The following is a 16,666-nucleotide window of genomic DNA, read 5'->3' as shown; positions in this document are numbered from 1 at the left end:
ACCATGGGAAGCATACTCGGGCTGAACACAGAACCACAGTTCCCTGCCCAGTGCCCACCCAAGGGGAAAGCCACCTCTGTGACAAGCTCCAATGCCAGTGCCCCCCAGGTACAACCAGTACAACAGGTACAACCACACACCCTCTTATCTCCTGCCCAGCACTCGTGCATCCGTCAGTGGACAAATACAGGTAAACCCAACATATTAGGACAAAGCCAAGAGCCATCTGCAGCCCTCATTTCCCAAACTCCTTATGTGTTCTTAACAACACACAGCACATCATGGTACCCACAGCATTGATGTGACTTCCTGCTTCAGCCTCTCCTCCTCTCCTCTGCCTCCCATGGCCCCAGCACATCCTGCAGCAGTGAAAGCAGCTGGTGGCCAGCGCTGGGCTGCATTGCTTTTGTCTTCACCTCAGCACTGTCCCAAGGGCAAGAGTGCTCTGGACCAGCTGCACAGGGACCAGTGAAGAGGGGCTGGCCGTAGAGGACCTGAGGAATCTGGTCGATATTGATTAAGGAGGGAATTGCTGATGGTGCAGGGGGCAGCCCAGGAAGGTGGGTTTTGGACACGGGTACCGCCAGGGAATAACTGTAAAGGAGCAAACCCTGCTTCTCTCCTTCAATGTGCTGACTTCTGCCCCTGTAAGGAGGCCTGTCATTGGTTTTTAATCTCACCCGATTACGGGCGAGCCTTTGACATTATTGATCTCAGGCCCCTGAAGTATCATTTATCTTCCAGGTTTGACTCTGTGATTGGAGCTCGACAGCTCAGACCCCAGTCAGCTCCATCCTCCCTGGGAGCCAGGGGAGCTGCTCTGCTTAACTCTGGTCCTGCCAATTCATGTGAGCCATATCTGAGGTTCAGTTTCCATCCCCAAAGGAGGCGGCTTTCTCCAGATGCCCTCTTCTCCCACCTGGCATTTCATCTCCTACCTCAAAAATCTCCAGGTCTCCAGCAGATCAGTAGTGCTTTATCAAGCCTGGCAGACCAAGATGCCTCCAGCATGTGCTGCTTCCCCCTTCCAGTTTCATTATCCTCTTTTAAGGAGGATGCGGTGGAGGCACAGACATTGCAGGATGTACTGAGAGCTGCACAAGGATTGGGGATGCAGCACCAGCATGCAGGGTACCACCAGAGAAGCCATTACTAGCTGTGACCGCACTGCCATTTTCTAGAGCAGAAGGCCCAACAGCAGTGGCTCCTCATCCCCTGGTGAGCTTGCGCCCACAAAGAAACCTGGCTGCGAGCTCAGTTATCGTGGCTTTCTCCTTACCTGCAAGGTAGCACAGCTGTGCCTTGAGGCCAGCTCTTGATTTCTGCTTGACCTTCAAAACGTTAACTCCTGCTCCCTCCACCAGGCAGAACAAAAGATGGGTTCGACAGATGCAAAGCAGCCAGCAGGACTGGGATTCAGGATGATCACCCATGGACCTGATGATCACCCATGCCTGGGCCTGGGATTGTTGCCACATGGGTTCCCACTCCCCTGCTTTCCTCCACCCAAGCTAACAGACATTCTGAACCTCCACCTTCCGGGAAGCACAAGGTTTTCCTCAAATGTCTGTGGCTACAGTTCCTGGGTGCAGCGCATGCTCGAAGGTTGTCTTTTCGGGTACCTCCTATGTCCCTCTCTCTCCTGCAGAGCTGAGCCTTGAGTTTTGGGAAGGAGGAGCCTTTCCTGAGGAAGGTTCCAGAGGGCAGTTTTAACATGCAGAAGAAGGTTTATCTTTCGCTCGTCCCCCTGGTATTATCAGATTGCTGCAAAACTGCTTTGATAAATGGAGATTAGTACCATGTTTGTTCACAGATGATAGCAGTAGCCAGGAGCCAGCCTTGAGAAAGACCAGGGGAGGAAGTGCTTGGATGGGGGGCAGCTAGCATGGTCTGTGTTCAGCAAGGTATCACCGCCAGCAAAGAAAGCTTGAGTCTCCAGGACTGCATCCCTACACTGTCACAGACTTTCTGACTCCCTAGCAGGTCCCTCCACCTCCACTTATCTCTAGTTTAGGGTAGCACCCTGACTTCCCTACTCATAGATAAGCTAAGGAAGTGTGGGCTTGACGATCAAGTAGTGAGGTGGATCGAGAACTGGTTGAAAGGAAGAAGGCAGAGAGTTGTGGTCAATGGCGCAGAATCTAGCTGCAGGTCTGTGACTAGTGGAGTCCCTCAGGGGTCGGTGCTGGGACCGGTGCTGTTTAATATTTTCATCAATGACCTGGATGAGGGAACTGAGTGCACCCTCAGCAAGTTTGCTGATGACACAAAACTGGGAGGAGTGGCTGACACACCAGAGGACTGTGCTGCCATTCAGCGAGACCTGGACAGGCTGGAGAGTTGGGCGGGGAGAAACTTGATGAAATTTAACAAGGGCAAGTGTAGAGTCTTGCATCTGGGGAAGAACAACCCCATGTACCAGTACAGGTTGGGGGTTGACCTGCTGGAAAATAGTGAAGGGGAAAGGGACCTGGGGGTCCTGGTGGATAGGAGGATGACCATGAGCCAGCAATGTGCTCTTGTGGCCAAGAAGGCAAATGGCATCTTAGGGTGCATTAGAAAGGGAGTGGTTAGTAGGTCAAGAGAGGTTCTCCTCCCCCTCTACTCAGCCTTGGTGAGGCCGCATCTGGAATATTGTGTCCAGTTCTGGGCCCCTCAATTCAAGAAGGACAGGGAATTGCTTGAAGGAGTCCAGCGCAGAGCCACAAAGATGATTAAGGGAGTGGAACATCTCCCTTATGAGGAGAGGCTGAGGGAGCTGGGTCTCTTTAGCTTGGAGAAGAGGAGACTGAGGGGTGACCTCATCAATGTTTACAAATATGTAAAGGGTAGGTGTCAGGATGATGGAGCTAGGCTTTTTTCAGTGATATCCAGTGATAGGACAAGGGGCAATGGGTGTAAACTGGAGCATAGGAAGTTCCACGTTAACATCAGGAAGAACTTCTTTACTGTAAGAGTGACAGAGCACTGGAACAGGTTGCCCAGGGGGGTTGTGGAGTCTCCTACACTGGAGATATTCAAGGCCCGCCTGGACAAGTTCCTGTGTGATGTACTGTAGGTTACCCTGCTCTTGCAGGGGGGTTGGACTAGATGATCTTTTTAGGTCCCTTCCAACCCTTGGGATTCTGTGATTCTGGATTCTGTGATTCCCTACCCAGATATTAGGTTGTTTCAGGGACTAAACTGACTTTTTTTGCCCCCGTTACAAGCAAAGTGCTACAAAATCCTTGGCAGGAGGGCAGACCATGGCTTTTCCTGCTGGGCTCACACTCTCAGGATGCACTTGGCAAGAGGTGGTCTTCGCACAACACACAAGGCATTATTTCTAGTCCCCTGCCTGGATGCCCTATCATGCAGGATGCCAGCAGGCAGAGGCAAGAAAACAACACTAAGATGTGCTCCCATTCCATACATCCCATCCCCATCCCCTACAACCAATCCACCTCTGACCCAAAGAGGGCTCATGGGCCTCACCCACAACGGTGCAGCTGTGTCAGGAAAGCACAGTAATTCCCTCTTGGATCCGGCCACCCCCATCACTAGTACAATACCCGAGGGAAGGGGGAGTGCCCCCCTTTCCCATCCCCAAAGGGTCTGTGAGGGGGACAGAGACCTCGCAGCGCATTTATTCCGCTCCATCCATTTGAGAGGCGCGCTTCAAAGGGCTTTTTGCCGTTGGAGGCGGGTGCACCAGGACAGGAGGAGAACAAAGGGAGGCACCGGCACCCCCCAGCCCTTTGTCTGAGCACAGAGGAGTTCACCTGCAGGGAAAATCAGATCCCACCGCAGCTCCGCATGGATTCGGATGGGGAGAGGGATGCAGTCCCCACTGCTAACAAGAGGATAATGAGCAGAAGGACGCGATCACGTTACCCTCTCCCCCCCTGCCACACGCACAAGCCCGTTAGAGCGCACGCCAACCCCCTCAACTCCAACAACAACCGCAACCAGCCATAAAAACCACTGCCACAGAAATATCAACCCGCCCCCCAGCGCGATCGATCTGTGTCTGCGTGTGGCCGAGCATCAAACCCCGGAGCTCGGCTCCACCGACCGGGATCGACTGGGAGGGAAGGGGGCGGGAGACTAGTTTCCTGGGGACGGGGTTTTAAAGCCACACAATAACTGGCTCAGATGAGGGTTTGGATTAAGCTGTTGTACAGCAAGAGAAAACACTGCCTCCATTAGGATATGAGGGATTTTCCTTCCCTTTCTCCAAAGCTCTAGGATGAAGCTTCCAGGTCACCCAGTAAAGGGAGAAGAAACTGGGTGATGCCGAGCTAAGGGGGGATCCCACAAGGGCAGAGACGGGTAGCAGGAGGAAAGGGCAGATCAGCCCTCCCCAAGCCCCAGATCATAGAGTCTGACAACGTTTACTCATATTTCAGAGAGACACAGCCATCCGGAACATCGCTGCCTGCCAACTGCCTCATCTGGAGCCATCCGCAGCTCAGCTCTTCCCAGCCTGCTCTGGAGACGGCTCCCCCAGAGCATCCACACACCAAGGAACTGAGAAGGACAGGCAGGGGGAAGAGAAGGAACACAAATTAAGTCGATTCACGTTGATTTCAGGTTGGGTTTTTTTACAGTTCTGGTACATCATCCCAGCAGATGACTTTGAGTGAGTGTTATGTAGACAGCACCACTGTGAAGTGGCAGGAGACTGCTCCGAGCCGGAAACTTTGCTCATGTTACCATCACAAGCGAATCACAAGACAGAAGAGGGACAACCACGATCCCCTGGCAAGAACGTGCTGAAGCTGTCCTTATCAGAAAGGATTCAGGACTGGGAACCTCTTTCCTGAGTTCATCTGGGGGACATATGTAAAAACTCTTGCGTGCATCCAGAGCCTCGTGCCTGTAAACAACCACCCCTCCCTCCGTATTTGGGACCAGGCTTCTCTTCCTCCCATTCCCAAGTGTGCTGGCTGTAGCTCTGGATACAGGAAGGGTGGCTGCCTCTATCAATCCTTTTTCCATGGAGGAAAGAGAAGGGCAGGACATTTCCACATTCCACACCTTCCCACTGGTCCCCCAGCATCTGCCCCAACTTCTCTATCAGTCCATTGCAGAAATCTGGCTACCACCACAGGCAAGCTCAGCAGCTCTGACTCCTCCCAGCCATCCCCATTACTTCAACCAAACCAGCCTCTCCTGAGGCTACGGGCTGCTGATAAACACAGAAAGTTGACAAAGTCACCAGAACCTAACCCAGAGCCATAGCATTTTATAGCTTTTTAAAGAAAACAAGCCAAGCCAGACCGGATTGTGCCCCGGAGCCTGCGTGGCAAACAAGAATCTGGCTCCAAGTGTTTATTTATAAATCTGTACATACATGTATGTTTGAATTCTGACAGAATTAATTCTGGCATCCAGCTAATTCAAAGCATTCCTCCCCCATCACACTACAGTTGCAGGCCAGCCCAGCACAGAAGCTGATTATAAAATGCTGCACTAGCCAGGCATTTCTGCAAAGGCTTGTGCTATTGAGTATTCAGTCTTTCCTTGCTTGGCTATTTCATTGTTTCGGTGTCGATCCCTCCTCTCTTGCCCTGTGTTTCCTGGTTACTTTTGTCCCTGCTCTGGAAGCACTGCTGCTCTCAGCCCCATTTCAGTGTCAGATTGGAAAAAGGAAAAAAAAAAACAAACCCCAAACAATTACATGAAATTAAAGAGAAGAAAGGAAGAAATTACCACCATGCTCCAAGATTTCCAGTAAACAGATAGGTAACGAGCAAAAAATAGGCCAATATGCTGCAAGGCAAGCTGGGGATACAAAACCCGCTGCCTCTCTCTGAAGCACAGCTAAGAAATCCCTGTGTGGTCACACGCTGTCCTCTGGAGCAGAGAGGAGAGAGGTCAGGGCAGCCAGCACTGTAAGAGCCTCTTTATTCTTGGGCAGTTGCATGAATCTGATCGCTTGTGCCCTTTGTGAGACATGGAAATCTGTCTTCTCCTCCCACCCCCTCCACCAGGCCCCCCTCCTACTTCCCCCCCGCCTCAGATGGGGACAGAGGCAACTCCTTAGCTCCAGAGGCAAAGACCAGAGCAGCACAGAGGCCATGGACCCCCCTCCAGCAGGACCAGGCCTGGCCAAGCACACAGAAGAGCTCGAGGACAGTGCTTTGCTGGAGCGAGGAGAGGAGAAGGGAAGGACTCCTGCGTTCCTTGAAGGGCTCACCCAGGCTCCCACGTGTGAGGCACGAGGTTGAGGGGTGGAGGAAAGTCCAGGGTGTCACACTGCAGTCCATGTCTTTGCTACTTCTCCGCCATGCTCGCAGGCTTGAGGACAGCAGCATGCTGCACACCTCCATGCCAGCAGCCACATGATGCTTACATAAATATCACGGGTTGGATTTAGATCAAAGAAGGGTCTGGACTAAGTTTCTTATGCCCCCATCACCAGTCACAGCTGAGCTTACAACTCCTTGTTCAGAGACCAGACCCAGACAGCCCTGTCGCTGGAGCTCATTCAAAGCCACCACTGAGGAAGGGCTTCAAGGCAGAAAGCTCTGGGATGTCTGGCTGGAGATCCCCACCTGCAAAGTACATCCAAACCCTATATACTGCAGGGGTAAGCCTGGGCTACAATTTGTCAGTTCCTTGCAAAACAGCTCAAGGTCTTCTGATGAACCTCTCTTTCTCTCCTCCTTCCATCTCACTCTTCAGCAGCTACCCATCCACATAGCATTTATCCCATGGGAAAAGCACATTCTCTGCCGCAGATCCTGTCCTACTCCTCTTCTTTACCAAGGCTGTCCCCCCCATCCAAGTCTCCTCCTTACCACCCAAACCCACCAGGCTGCCTCCCAGCATCCTCCACCTCCGCTGTCACTTCTCAGATTAACTCTATACAGAAGACTTTCAGCTGCAGGCCTAGAGCAAGCACCACTGGCAACCTGATGGGCTAAGGGCAAGGAAAATGCTCAAGCTTAGCAAGAAAGCAGTGGGGAAAAGCCCTTCATCCAATCCCGGGGAGGCAGGAGACTGTCCCAGTCCAGCCAGAGACCCGGTCAGCAAAACCAGATGGGTTTGAGACCTCTCAAACTGAAGGCACAGGCAGTCGGTCTGAACTGACATCCCCCACTGCCCCCAACACCACAGCACAGTGAAGCCTGACAGATCGACGGTGATGAATGGCACGGAGCTAGAACACAAGGCTAGGTGGGTGCTGGGATTTCTGCCACTGCCCAAGGCTCAAGAAGTCATCACTCATCGCAGCGGCTTGACCGACTGACAGCATCCCAGGGCACAATGATCAGTCACGTTTAGGAGCCCAGCGCTGGTCTCCTGAGGCTCCTGAGCAGGAACCTGGGCATAGGCAAAACCTGGGTTAGGTGACCTAACCCCGAGGTTGGGCTGGCAGTTCAGCTCTGGGGTGCTGGTAGAGGCTCAGATGGAGGGCACAGAAAGAACCTGCACATCTCCAGCTTCACAGGACCTACTGCGAAAGTCATCTGGGGATCAAGTGTGTTCAAAGAGTGCCACAGGGAACGCCTGCCAGACACCAGCCCACACCATCTACAGTCATGAGAGCTACATTAACGCTCGAGCACTCGGGCACTTGTGCTCCCAATGTCTCTGGTGCGCTGCGTGCCACGCTCCTCATAAACAAGTCATCTGGAAAATAAGTAAGCCTGTAAAAATCCAGCCCGTCACAAGTTACCAAACCTGTTTCAGAGTAAAACAACCTCCAGCAGTTCAAGCCAGGAGCGGGGCAGTGGAGCCAACCCCAGCCTCCCCACCAGTGGGGCTCCATAGGTCACAGCAAAACATCCCTGGCACAGATGGCAGCACGGGGATGCGAGATGAGACTTGTTTCAAATAGGGAGGCATCTCTGGTGTCAGGGCTGTCTAGCAAAGAAAAGCTGGTTGCTTTTCCCTCCAGAGACCTGAAGCTTTTGAATCGCAGAAGCAATCAGCTGGGACAGATAGGAAAAGCGCACAGGCCATCTCTTCACTGGGGCTGGCAGCCAGTGCTGGCAGAAGATCAGAGTTTCTGGTACAGACTTGAGATTCATCTCTTCCTGTGCTCCTACCAAGTGTTCACTTCTCTTTCCCATACTCCAGAAAGCACCTGAGCTGGCCTTATCCAAGGTGCTGCCAAGAAAGCAAGCCCAAACCCACCAAGAACAGATGGACTCAGCAGCACAGTCCCTGTCCCCCTGATTTGCCAAACGGGCACCGCTCCACAGCCAGTGCTGGGTGCTGCTTCTACACGCCTGCAGGAGGATCCCCAGTGTTTTCCTGCAGGTCTCAGCACCACAAAACGTTTTCTCCCTCTGAATGTTCAAAACCACCAGGGACCTTCAGAATGCGGAGAGATTTCCTCCCTATTTCTCAAAACCATGCTGCAAGCTAGGTCAGAGGGAAGTCTCTCTCCATCCCTTGAAACAAAACCCCAAGCCCTTTTCCATTGGTGGCACCTCCAGCTGAGGAGAGGCAGCAGAGACATCCCCAAGCAAGCTCTGATGTACCTGGCCTCAACCAACCATGTCTCACACAAAGACGTGGCAAACACGGTGATAACCTGCAAATCAGTCCATTTCTTTGGTTGTTGCCTTCTGACCTGAGCCCCAATCCCAGCAATCTATTTTTACCCTAATAAATAAAAGCAACACATCAGCCTTGCACTGGAGCAACTTTCTTTTTCAACCCTGGAAGCAGGTCCCCCCAAACCAGGGAGACAGCAGGTTCCCCATGCAGGAGGGAGGCACATGGCTGGGGCAGCTATGGCAAAGATGGAAGGCAAAATGTTTCGTTTTGAGACCTTGAAACAAACAGAAGGACAGGAAGAAAAAGAAAAGAGAAAAGAGGGTGGGTTGTTGTGTTTTTTTTCCCCCTCCCCTCTCCTCTTTAAGCACTACAAAAACAGGAAACAAAGGAGAAAACATCTCACGGGGGGAAGGCGAGGTAAGCGCTTTATACGCCCACGAAAGAAAGATTAACCACATTTTATTTACTGTTTGCATTACAGTTGCACTGTGGAGTTCAACCAATTCTGAGCCAGGGCTCTGCGGGTTTGTGCAGCACCTAATGCTGAGCAGCCCCCAAACCTACCAAGCGCACACCTCCGCTTCCAGCCAGCCCTCCACAGACACCCTCCTTCCTCCTGCAGACGCACACCTCTGGCTCCTTTTGGCCAGCACAAGCTCTCTTGCCCTAATTGCCAGCTTACAGCTGAGAAAGCCCTGCTGCTGTCCCCAAGGAGTGTTGAGCACCTTTTCCCCTTCAAATCGGACTGTGACCTGGGTAAGATGTCCTTTAAGGTGGGCCAGCAGCAGAGCTGGAGTCACGAATGCTAAAGAAGGGGAGTTTATGGGGAGCGTGGTTGCAGGCTCCTGTCCCTTCTCTGGGCTATGGGGCCACCCCAACCACACTGGGTCATGTCACCCCCACACTCACAAGTCCCCTGCACCAAGGGCAGGGCCCTGAGCCTCCAAACTTTGACTCATTTCTCAATTAACGGCTTCCTGAACGCGACCCATGCATGGAACAAACCTCTCACAACGGGGCCTCCCCCGGACCTCCGGAGCCCAGCGTTACTCATCCACCCCGCAGCCCCCGCTGTCCTTTCCCGGGATGCTCCAAGAGCGGCTCACTGCTGCGGGGTGAGCAAGCAGCCAGGAATCCCGGGCCCGGCTCCCACAGGCGGGAAGAAGTCACCAGCTGAGCACACGCACCCTAATTCAGGAACCAACAGGCCATTGGCTGGCATGGGGCAGCTTTCAACCAGAGACCTGGCCAAGGCCACGCAGGGAGCCCTCAGCAACCTGCCAGGTGTTTTTCCTGTGGGCTCTTCTCTACTCCAGTCTCTCCACGGACGAACTGCTTCAGCTACTGGGGGGGGTCCCCGTGCTGTCCCCTGCTTTGCGCTGTCCTCCACTGCCCCGGCACCCAACCGAGCCACGCGCCCAGGGGGAAGAGACAAGCTTATCACCGCAGAGAAAGGAAATTAAGATAACGCCGCGATGGAGGTACCGAGGGATTTGGCCAAGGTCACCAAATAATTCTGCAGCCCTATGATACAGCCGCCCGATGCTTTAGGTGCCTGGTCACATACCCGAACATTTCAAGCCATGGCCAAAACCCAGCCTTAGCCCGTGGCAGTTTCCTGCCAGGTCATTAGCAGCGTGCATCCGCAAGGAGCAGCGAACAGCCAGCCATAACAACGGCAGCGACAACAAAAAAAACCCCACGCAGCGAGAGCGGGAACAGATGAGATCAAAGTGTCCTGGAAAAGGACCTGGAAAAACAGTTCTGGTCCCTGGCTAAGGCTCCCGGGAAAGGCACACACGAGCCCCGTCCCAGCCCCGCGCGGCCCTCCCGGGGTGGCTGCCCACCCTGGCAGAGGGAGAGCAAAATGCCTCCCTATAAATAGAAGCAAAAGAGCGCTGCTCCAAAAGCCAGGCTGGGTCTTTCCCCTCGGAGCGCGTGTGGCGGAGCCGCTGGCACCTCTGCGGAGCTCTCTGGTTTTCCCCCAAAAAGCCTGGAGGAGAATAACCTTCCTGTGAGCTCGGGCTGGCTCCTGCCTGCACGGCGCTGCCCCCCCCAGCCCAGCCCAGGCCTGGCCATCCAATTGGAAAGTAATTATACTGCAATTTTTATTTATGACTTCTTGGGGTTTTTTTTATTGCTAAATGGTGACTCATTTTGGCAACATTAAAATACACAGGAAATCATCCCCATTTTACAGTAATCACCATTCAATTCATTGTTAAATATTTATTCGGTGGACAAGCGCCGGGCCTCTTTCGAAGGGTCGGAAGGGGAGCGGAGGGGCAGCCCTGGGAGGGGGGAAGGTGGTGGTGGGGTCTCGGCAAGGCTGTTAAATGCCCACCACGAACTTCAGGGTGGGGAACCAAGGGTGAAAGCTCCTGCCAGATGGCCTGGCCACGAGTGAAATACATTTGCTTTCCCTCGAATCCAGCGTTACGCCCCATGCTGCTTTAGGAAGGGGGGGTCAGCCCTGTGCCCCCTGATACAACCCCATTATTTGGCCAAAACACCCGAATGCCGGCCAGCAAGAAGCCGGGGGTCTCTGACACGAAGCCGCTCGTGGCCGGGGGAAGGGGGTGGCGGTGGAAGAGCCGTCAGTTTGACATTCACAGGCCTTACAATGGACGGGGTCCGCGTCTGCAGCTGCTTTGTCCCCCCAGGGAGCCCAGTGTGGGGGTGACTCGACCGCAGCTGTGGGCAGCTCCTCAGCCTTCCCCATGGTGGCATTCCCCAGCAGGGAGCAGGGGGATGACCGCTCCAAACCCCCCTGGCCCACAGCCTCGACCCTTCTCCTCACAGCCCAGACCCAAGCGGCCTGAGCTCCTATGGCTGAAGGGCTCCAGAGACCTCCCAGCAGAGATGCTCTTCCTCAGAGAGCCCCCCCGGCACCCATGGGCTCTGTCACTGCTGGGCTGGGGAGGCCACCTAACATGTCCGCCACGGGGGGACCGGGCGGAGAAGGAACAGCAACGGGGTGGGTTTTGTGCAGGTCCTACACAAACACAGGCCTCCGGGGGAACGGGGGACAGGGCAACAAGGGCGAGAGGTGCCCCCCCGGGCCGGACAAGCCCCCGCGTCCACGCAGGTCGGACTCACCCTGATCTCATTGCGGCGGATCTCCACGTCGCAGACCGAGTGTCCCTGGTGGGCCCCGCTGTAGTAGCAGCAGAACTGGCAGACGGCCACCTGCTCGGCCTCGCAGTGGTACAGGCGGTAGGCGTTGTGCTGCGGGCAGCTCCAGGCCCGCACGTCGTCCGCCTCCACCAGGAGATGGCCCCGAGCCGTGGAGGGCTGCTGCAGGTGGGTCTGGACGTGGGACTGGCAACACGGAGCCTCGCACCTCAAACAGATCTTCTGGGCTGGCAGCGGCGGGCCCCGGCGGCAGAAGACGCAGTGCAGGACCGAGGGGGGCTTCTCCAGGTTGAGGGAGTTGAACTTCTCCACGATGTTGGTGAGCTTCAGGTTCTTCTCCAGGTTGGGCTTCTGGTTGTAAGCCTGGTTGCACTCCGGGCACCGCACCAAGCCCGACTCCTTGGCCCACGCCTCCCCGATGCAGCCCCGGCAGAAGTTGTGCTTGCAGGGCAGCTGGACCGGCTCCACGAAGACGTGCAGGCAGATGGGGCAGATGAGCTCCTCTTCGAAGCAGTTCTTCCAATTCTCGGCCATCTCTGCCGGCAGCCTCTGGCGACGTTCTCTCCCCCCCAACCCGCTTCGGTCGCTCAGTGCGGTCTAGGGGCGGACGCCGGGGTCTGTCCTCCCTGCAAGGGGAAGCCTGGGGGTGAACGGCCGGCTCCCCCGCCCCGCAGCACACAGTAGGTGATAAACCACAGGGATCTCTAAAACCGGGGATAAAACAAACCCCCCGCGCAGCACTCTAGGAATCTCCGGCGGGGAAACGTGACATCCCCACCGCGGCTTCATTAAAACAGGCGACACAAACGGTTAAAAACCCCCAACGCGATAGCGTGGGATTTACAGCCCCAGGTCTTAACCCACCCCTAAAAGCCATTTGTTTCTTTTTTACCCAAGAAGGTGAATTGAAACTTACCAAAGGTTGAAAAAAATCCATACAAAATCCAGCAGCAGAGTCCAAGTTCCACATAAAGCTCCTAAATTTAGCGCTCCGGATCAGATTTTTCTTTTCTTAGGTTTAGCAACTGACATTCAATATTTTAAAGGGACTTTTGTCCCCCACCAACCTGGCTAACAGCTGAGAGCGCGGACTCGCTCGCTCGCTCGCTCAGGGTCTCTTTTTTTTAGTCCCCAGTATTTCTCCTCCCTCTCCCCCGATGGGAGTTGGGAATCGGAGTCTTTTAAAGGAAACGGATCAAAGGGTTAAGATCCAAAATGGGAAGAGGAGGAAGGTTAAAAAAAAATAACAATAATAGCGATGATGACGATGGCGAAAATAACGAATTCTCTCCGCGGCCCCCGAGATCTGCTCCTCACCCGGTGGAGCAGCAGAGGAAAAAAGGAAGGGGGGGGGGGGAACAGACAAGACAGGGGGAAAAAAAAGGGGAAGGAAAAAAGCCAACCTCTCGCCTGCTTCGAGACTGCGAGGTCTTGAATGGGAGAGCTCGGTCATTCAGAGCAAACCCCAGCGCGGCGCAGCCTCGTCCAGCGCCCCGCAGGGACAGCACAGGATGGGCTTTGCCAAGGGGGAGCGAAACCCCGCGGCCCCCGATCAACCTGCTCCGGCTTCCCACGGGGCTGGGGGGGAAACAGGCGTCCGGCACGGGGGGGAGGACACGACACACCCCGACCTAGCCCGGTCTCATGGCCGGCCGGGGGAGGTAACAATGCAGCGGAGCAGAGGGACGCTGTCCGAGAGCCTTCCCCGGTCCGGCCCCGCCGGGAAGGGAAGGGAAGGGGCGAGGCGGCGGCGGCGGGCAGCCAGGAGCCGGCCGAAGCGTACGGTTCCGGGAGAGCCGAGTCAGCTCTCAGCCATTTTGAGCGGAGACCGGAGACGCGTTAAAAATAAAATAATAAAATAATAATAATAATAAAAAGGTATTAAAAAAAATATAATGAAATAGAAGTCACCGGCACAAACCCGCTCCCGCTGCGGCGGGGCTCTGCGGAGGGGCTGCGGGGCCAGCCGAGCCCGAGCCGAGCCGAGCCGTCCCGTCTCGGCGGGGCCGCTCAGCAGAGCCCCCCGCGCCCGCCGCCTCCAGCCATCTTGGGGTCGCCCTGGGCGCCGCCCGCCCGCCTGCCGGAGCCCCACGCCCCGGCCTTCCTCCCGCCGCCCCCGGGGAGGCGGCCGCGGCCCGGGGCGGGAGGGGGACGGAGGAGGGGAAGAAGGGGAGGGGGGAACGCGGATCCCCGCAGCGGATCTCCTCCGGGAGGGGGGGGGGGGGAAAGGGGGGCGGCGCCTCGGAGGCGGCCGGGCTCAGCCCCGGCGGCGGCGGGGGGCGGGCGGGGCGGCCATGGGGGCGGCTGCCGCGGGGAGATATCGACCGTGCGGAGGGGGGGGGGGGGGGGGAGGCGGGTGCGCCCCGCCCCGGCGCGCCGCGGGGCCGCCCCGCTCGGGACCCGGCGGAGGTGGCGCGGGGGGGGGAGCGGAGCCGGAGCCGCAGCCGGAGCCCGCGGGTCCCACCGGGCGCTGCCGCGGAGCTGCGCCGCGATCGCTGCGGAGATACCGGCCCCGCCCCCCCGAGGGCCCGCCCACCGCGCGTCACCGGGGACCGCCCCGCCCCGCCCCGGGACCGCGCCGCCTTAAAGGGGACATGGCTGCAGGGGGCCCACCGCGGCGCTCGGAGTTGCCGTGGCTGCGGCAGCAGAGCCCCGCGGAGCCTAGGCTTGTCAGGGGTTCCTGGAAGGGTTAGGGTTGGTAAGGACCTTAAGGGTGTCGAGTTCCAACCCCCAACTAGTTCCATCCCCTGCTGGGGTGTCCCTGCTGGTCGCCGCATCAGGGGTAGGGCTACCCTACCTGGCCACCAGCACCCCTGCACGGCCAGGAGCCACTCTTATCCAAGGTGCTGGTCTGTAAAAAGGGTTTGATCGCCCTGAAACCCCCTCACACCCGGGCCACAGCTGCCCTTGGCACCAGAAGTGCCCTCCGGAGCCTCCTACCCCCTCTTAGCTCCCACCTGGATGGGCTGTTACGTTGCACAGGAGCATTTCGGGTTTGTTTCAACCCCCTGCAGAGCAACAGTCGTTTGTCCCATGGGGTCTTTCCCAAGCAGGCAGCCCCAGCACCTCTGGCAGAGCCCAGGGCATAGAGGCGTGCCTGTTAACAGCTCTCCCACCAAATGTTCCCGTAGCTGTTTCAAGGGATGCTGTATATCCAACCCCTGCCAAATGTGCCAGACCACTGGGATTCAAGCACACTGCTGGTGTAAATTGATTTTCCACTGTCAAGGGGGTCACAAATGGCTTCAAAATAGAGTATTTAGAGCAAAAGATGCTCAGAGTGCACTATCAGGTTTATGGTGGAGTGACAAGGAGGCAAAGGCTCAGATGGTGGCTTCAGGATCTGGTTCCGACCTTGCTCCTGGGTGATGGTCACTGATGGCAATTTGCCTATGGGAGGGATTTAGCAGGAATTCCTCAACAGCAGCCATGGGCCAAACTGTCCAGAGGCACCACCCAGTAGCATCTCCTATAGCACCCTATAGCGCTGGTGCCATGGGCCAGCCAGGGCAGCTGGCTGCCTGAGAGGGATGAGCACCCGACAGCACACACAGGTTCTTGCCACACTTTCCTTTATAGGAACGCCCTGCCCACAGGCAGGTCTTGCCAAAGAGTTAAGGAGATGGAGTGATCGGTACCCCCCTTCAGGGCTGGGGCTCACCCTGTATCACCCTTCATCCCTGCACATCCAGCCCAGGGCTCCTGGGGCTCAGGCACTGCAAAGGGGATGTGTCAGAGATGCTGTTGGCTGCTGAGCCCACGCAGGGGCAAACCTCTCCTCAGAAAGTCAGTGCAAAACTATTTGTGACTCTCTCTTCCTTACAACCACAGGCAGCACCGGGCAGCCCCTGGTGACAGCCACCATCCCCACCACAGGCAGGGCACAGCTCTTCCGAAGGGGCTGCTCGGGACACCCCCATGCCCTCTGCTGCAGGTGAGCTGAGGAATCCGGCTGGTATTTAGCAGGATTTAGAGGTGGAAGATGGATGGGTTGGGGCTGGGCCAAGCTGAAAGATGCATCCTGTTCTCAGCTGGGAATCCTGCTGCCCCGGGACCCGCACTGGCCCTGCTGTCATCACACCCACATCTGGACAATGCCATTGTTCTGCCCAGCCTGGAGATACCCCCTTGGCAAGGGAAGCCCCAAACCCAGGCTGGGCATCACAACCCTTCTGTAGCCGGTTGGAGCTGCCTGGAGGGGACAGTAGGCAGGGTCCCCTGTGCTCACACAGCTCCCGGACACCCTCCTGCCAGTGCTGTGTGAATGATGGACACCAGCAGGAGCGAGCTGCAGAAAGCCTGCGGCACTTTGTGCTCATCATCACTTCTGATCCCTCCACCAGGATCCAGCCCCGTGTGGGTGCTCCAGCCAATGCCAAGGGGCTGCAGAGAAGGTTTTTAGCTGGGAGAGTCCCGGTGCGCATCCCTCAACCCCCCAAAGCCACAGAGTGGTTTGTTGTTAAAGTGTCAGCTTCCCTGCCTGCCACCACCCAGTGCTGGGATGCTCCTGGGGGAGGCTCTGTCACCCAGCCCTGTGCCTTCCCCAGAACTCTTGAGCCCTCTAAAAGTAATACCAGATTACGTGCTTCTTGGGTTGCTTATAACTCAATTAACCAGCCAGAGAGAAGCCATCACTGCCCTTCTGTCCCGCTTCCATGTAAGCCCTGTGAGGTGGCTAAGTGCAATGGAGAAAGCTCCCTCCACCCTGCTCCGTGTGATTAAAGCGTTGAAGGCTTTCGCTGGTTTTAAGACTGGGTTTAAGGATTTAAGGAACTTGCAGGGTGGCAGTAGCTCGGTTTGCAGCACTAAATCTCTCTGTGGCCGTCCCTGGCTCCTGGCTGCTGTGGAGGAGGCGTGAAACAACCCCACGGAGGAGGCACAACACAGGGGTCCCCGCGGCTCAGCTGAGGACCCCTGGGCACTGCTGAGGGCACACCAGCAGCATGCACTGCTTGTGCCTGGCCATCCTGCACCCATCCCTGCTGCAGCGTCCATCCCACACTGTCAGTGCCTGCTCTGGCATCCTCGCAGCCTG

At 56.3% G+C, this 16,666-nt stretch overlaps 1 protein-coding gene across 2 annotated transcripts in view; it reads right to left on the bottom strand.

The window, feature by feature from the left end:
- TRIM8 (tripartite motif containing 8) overlaps window positions 1-13,910 on the bottom strand; it is a 30,637-nt gene extending 16,727 nt beyond the window's left edge. Inside the window, exons 1-3 of one of the 2 annotated variants that reach the window (XM_065672141.1) lie at window positions 12,699-13,910; window positions 12,548-12,608; window positions 11,596-12,257 (exon numbers count right to left, since the gene is read on the bottom strand). In XM_065672141.1, the coding sequence (XP_065528213.1) occupies window positions 11,596-12,165 (570 nt within the window). In that variant the 5' untranslated portion in view covers window positions 12,166-12,257; window positions 12,548-12,608; window positions 12,699-13,910. Of the gene's footprint in view, window positions 1-11,595; window positions 12,258-12,547 lie in introns of both variants that reach the window. The other variant, XM_065672140.1, reaches the window with a different exon arrangement.
- Between the last annotated feature and the right edge of the window lie 2,756 nt (window positions 13,911-16,666).

This window comes from Lathamus discolor, chromosome 3 (assembly GCF_037157495.1).
Source record: "Lathamus discolor isolate bLatDis1 chromosome 3, bLatDis1.hap1, whole genome shotgun sequence".
NCBI lineage: Eukaryota > Metazoa > Chordata > Aves > Psittaciformes > Psittacidae > Lathamus > Lathamus discolor.
This window is presented reverse-complemented; position numbering and strand designations above follow the sequence as displayed.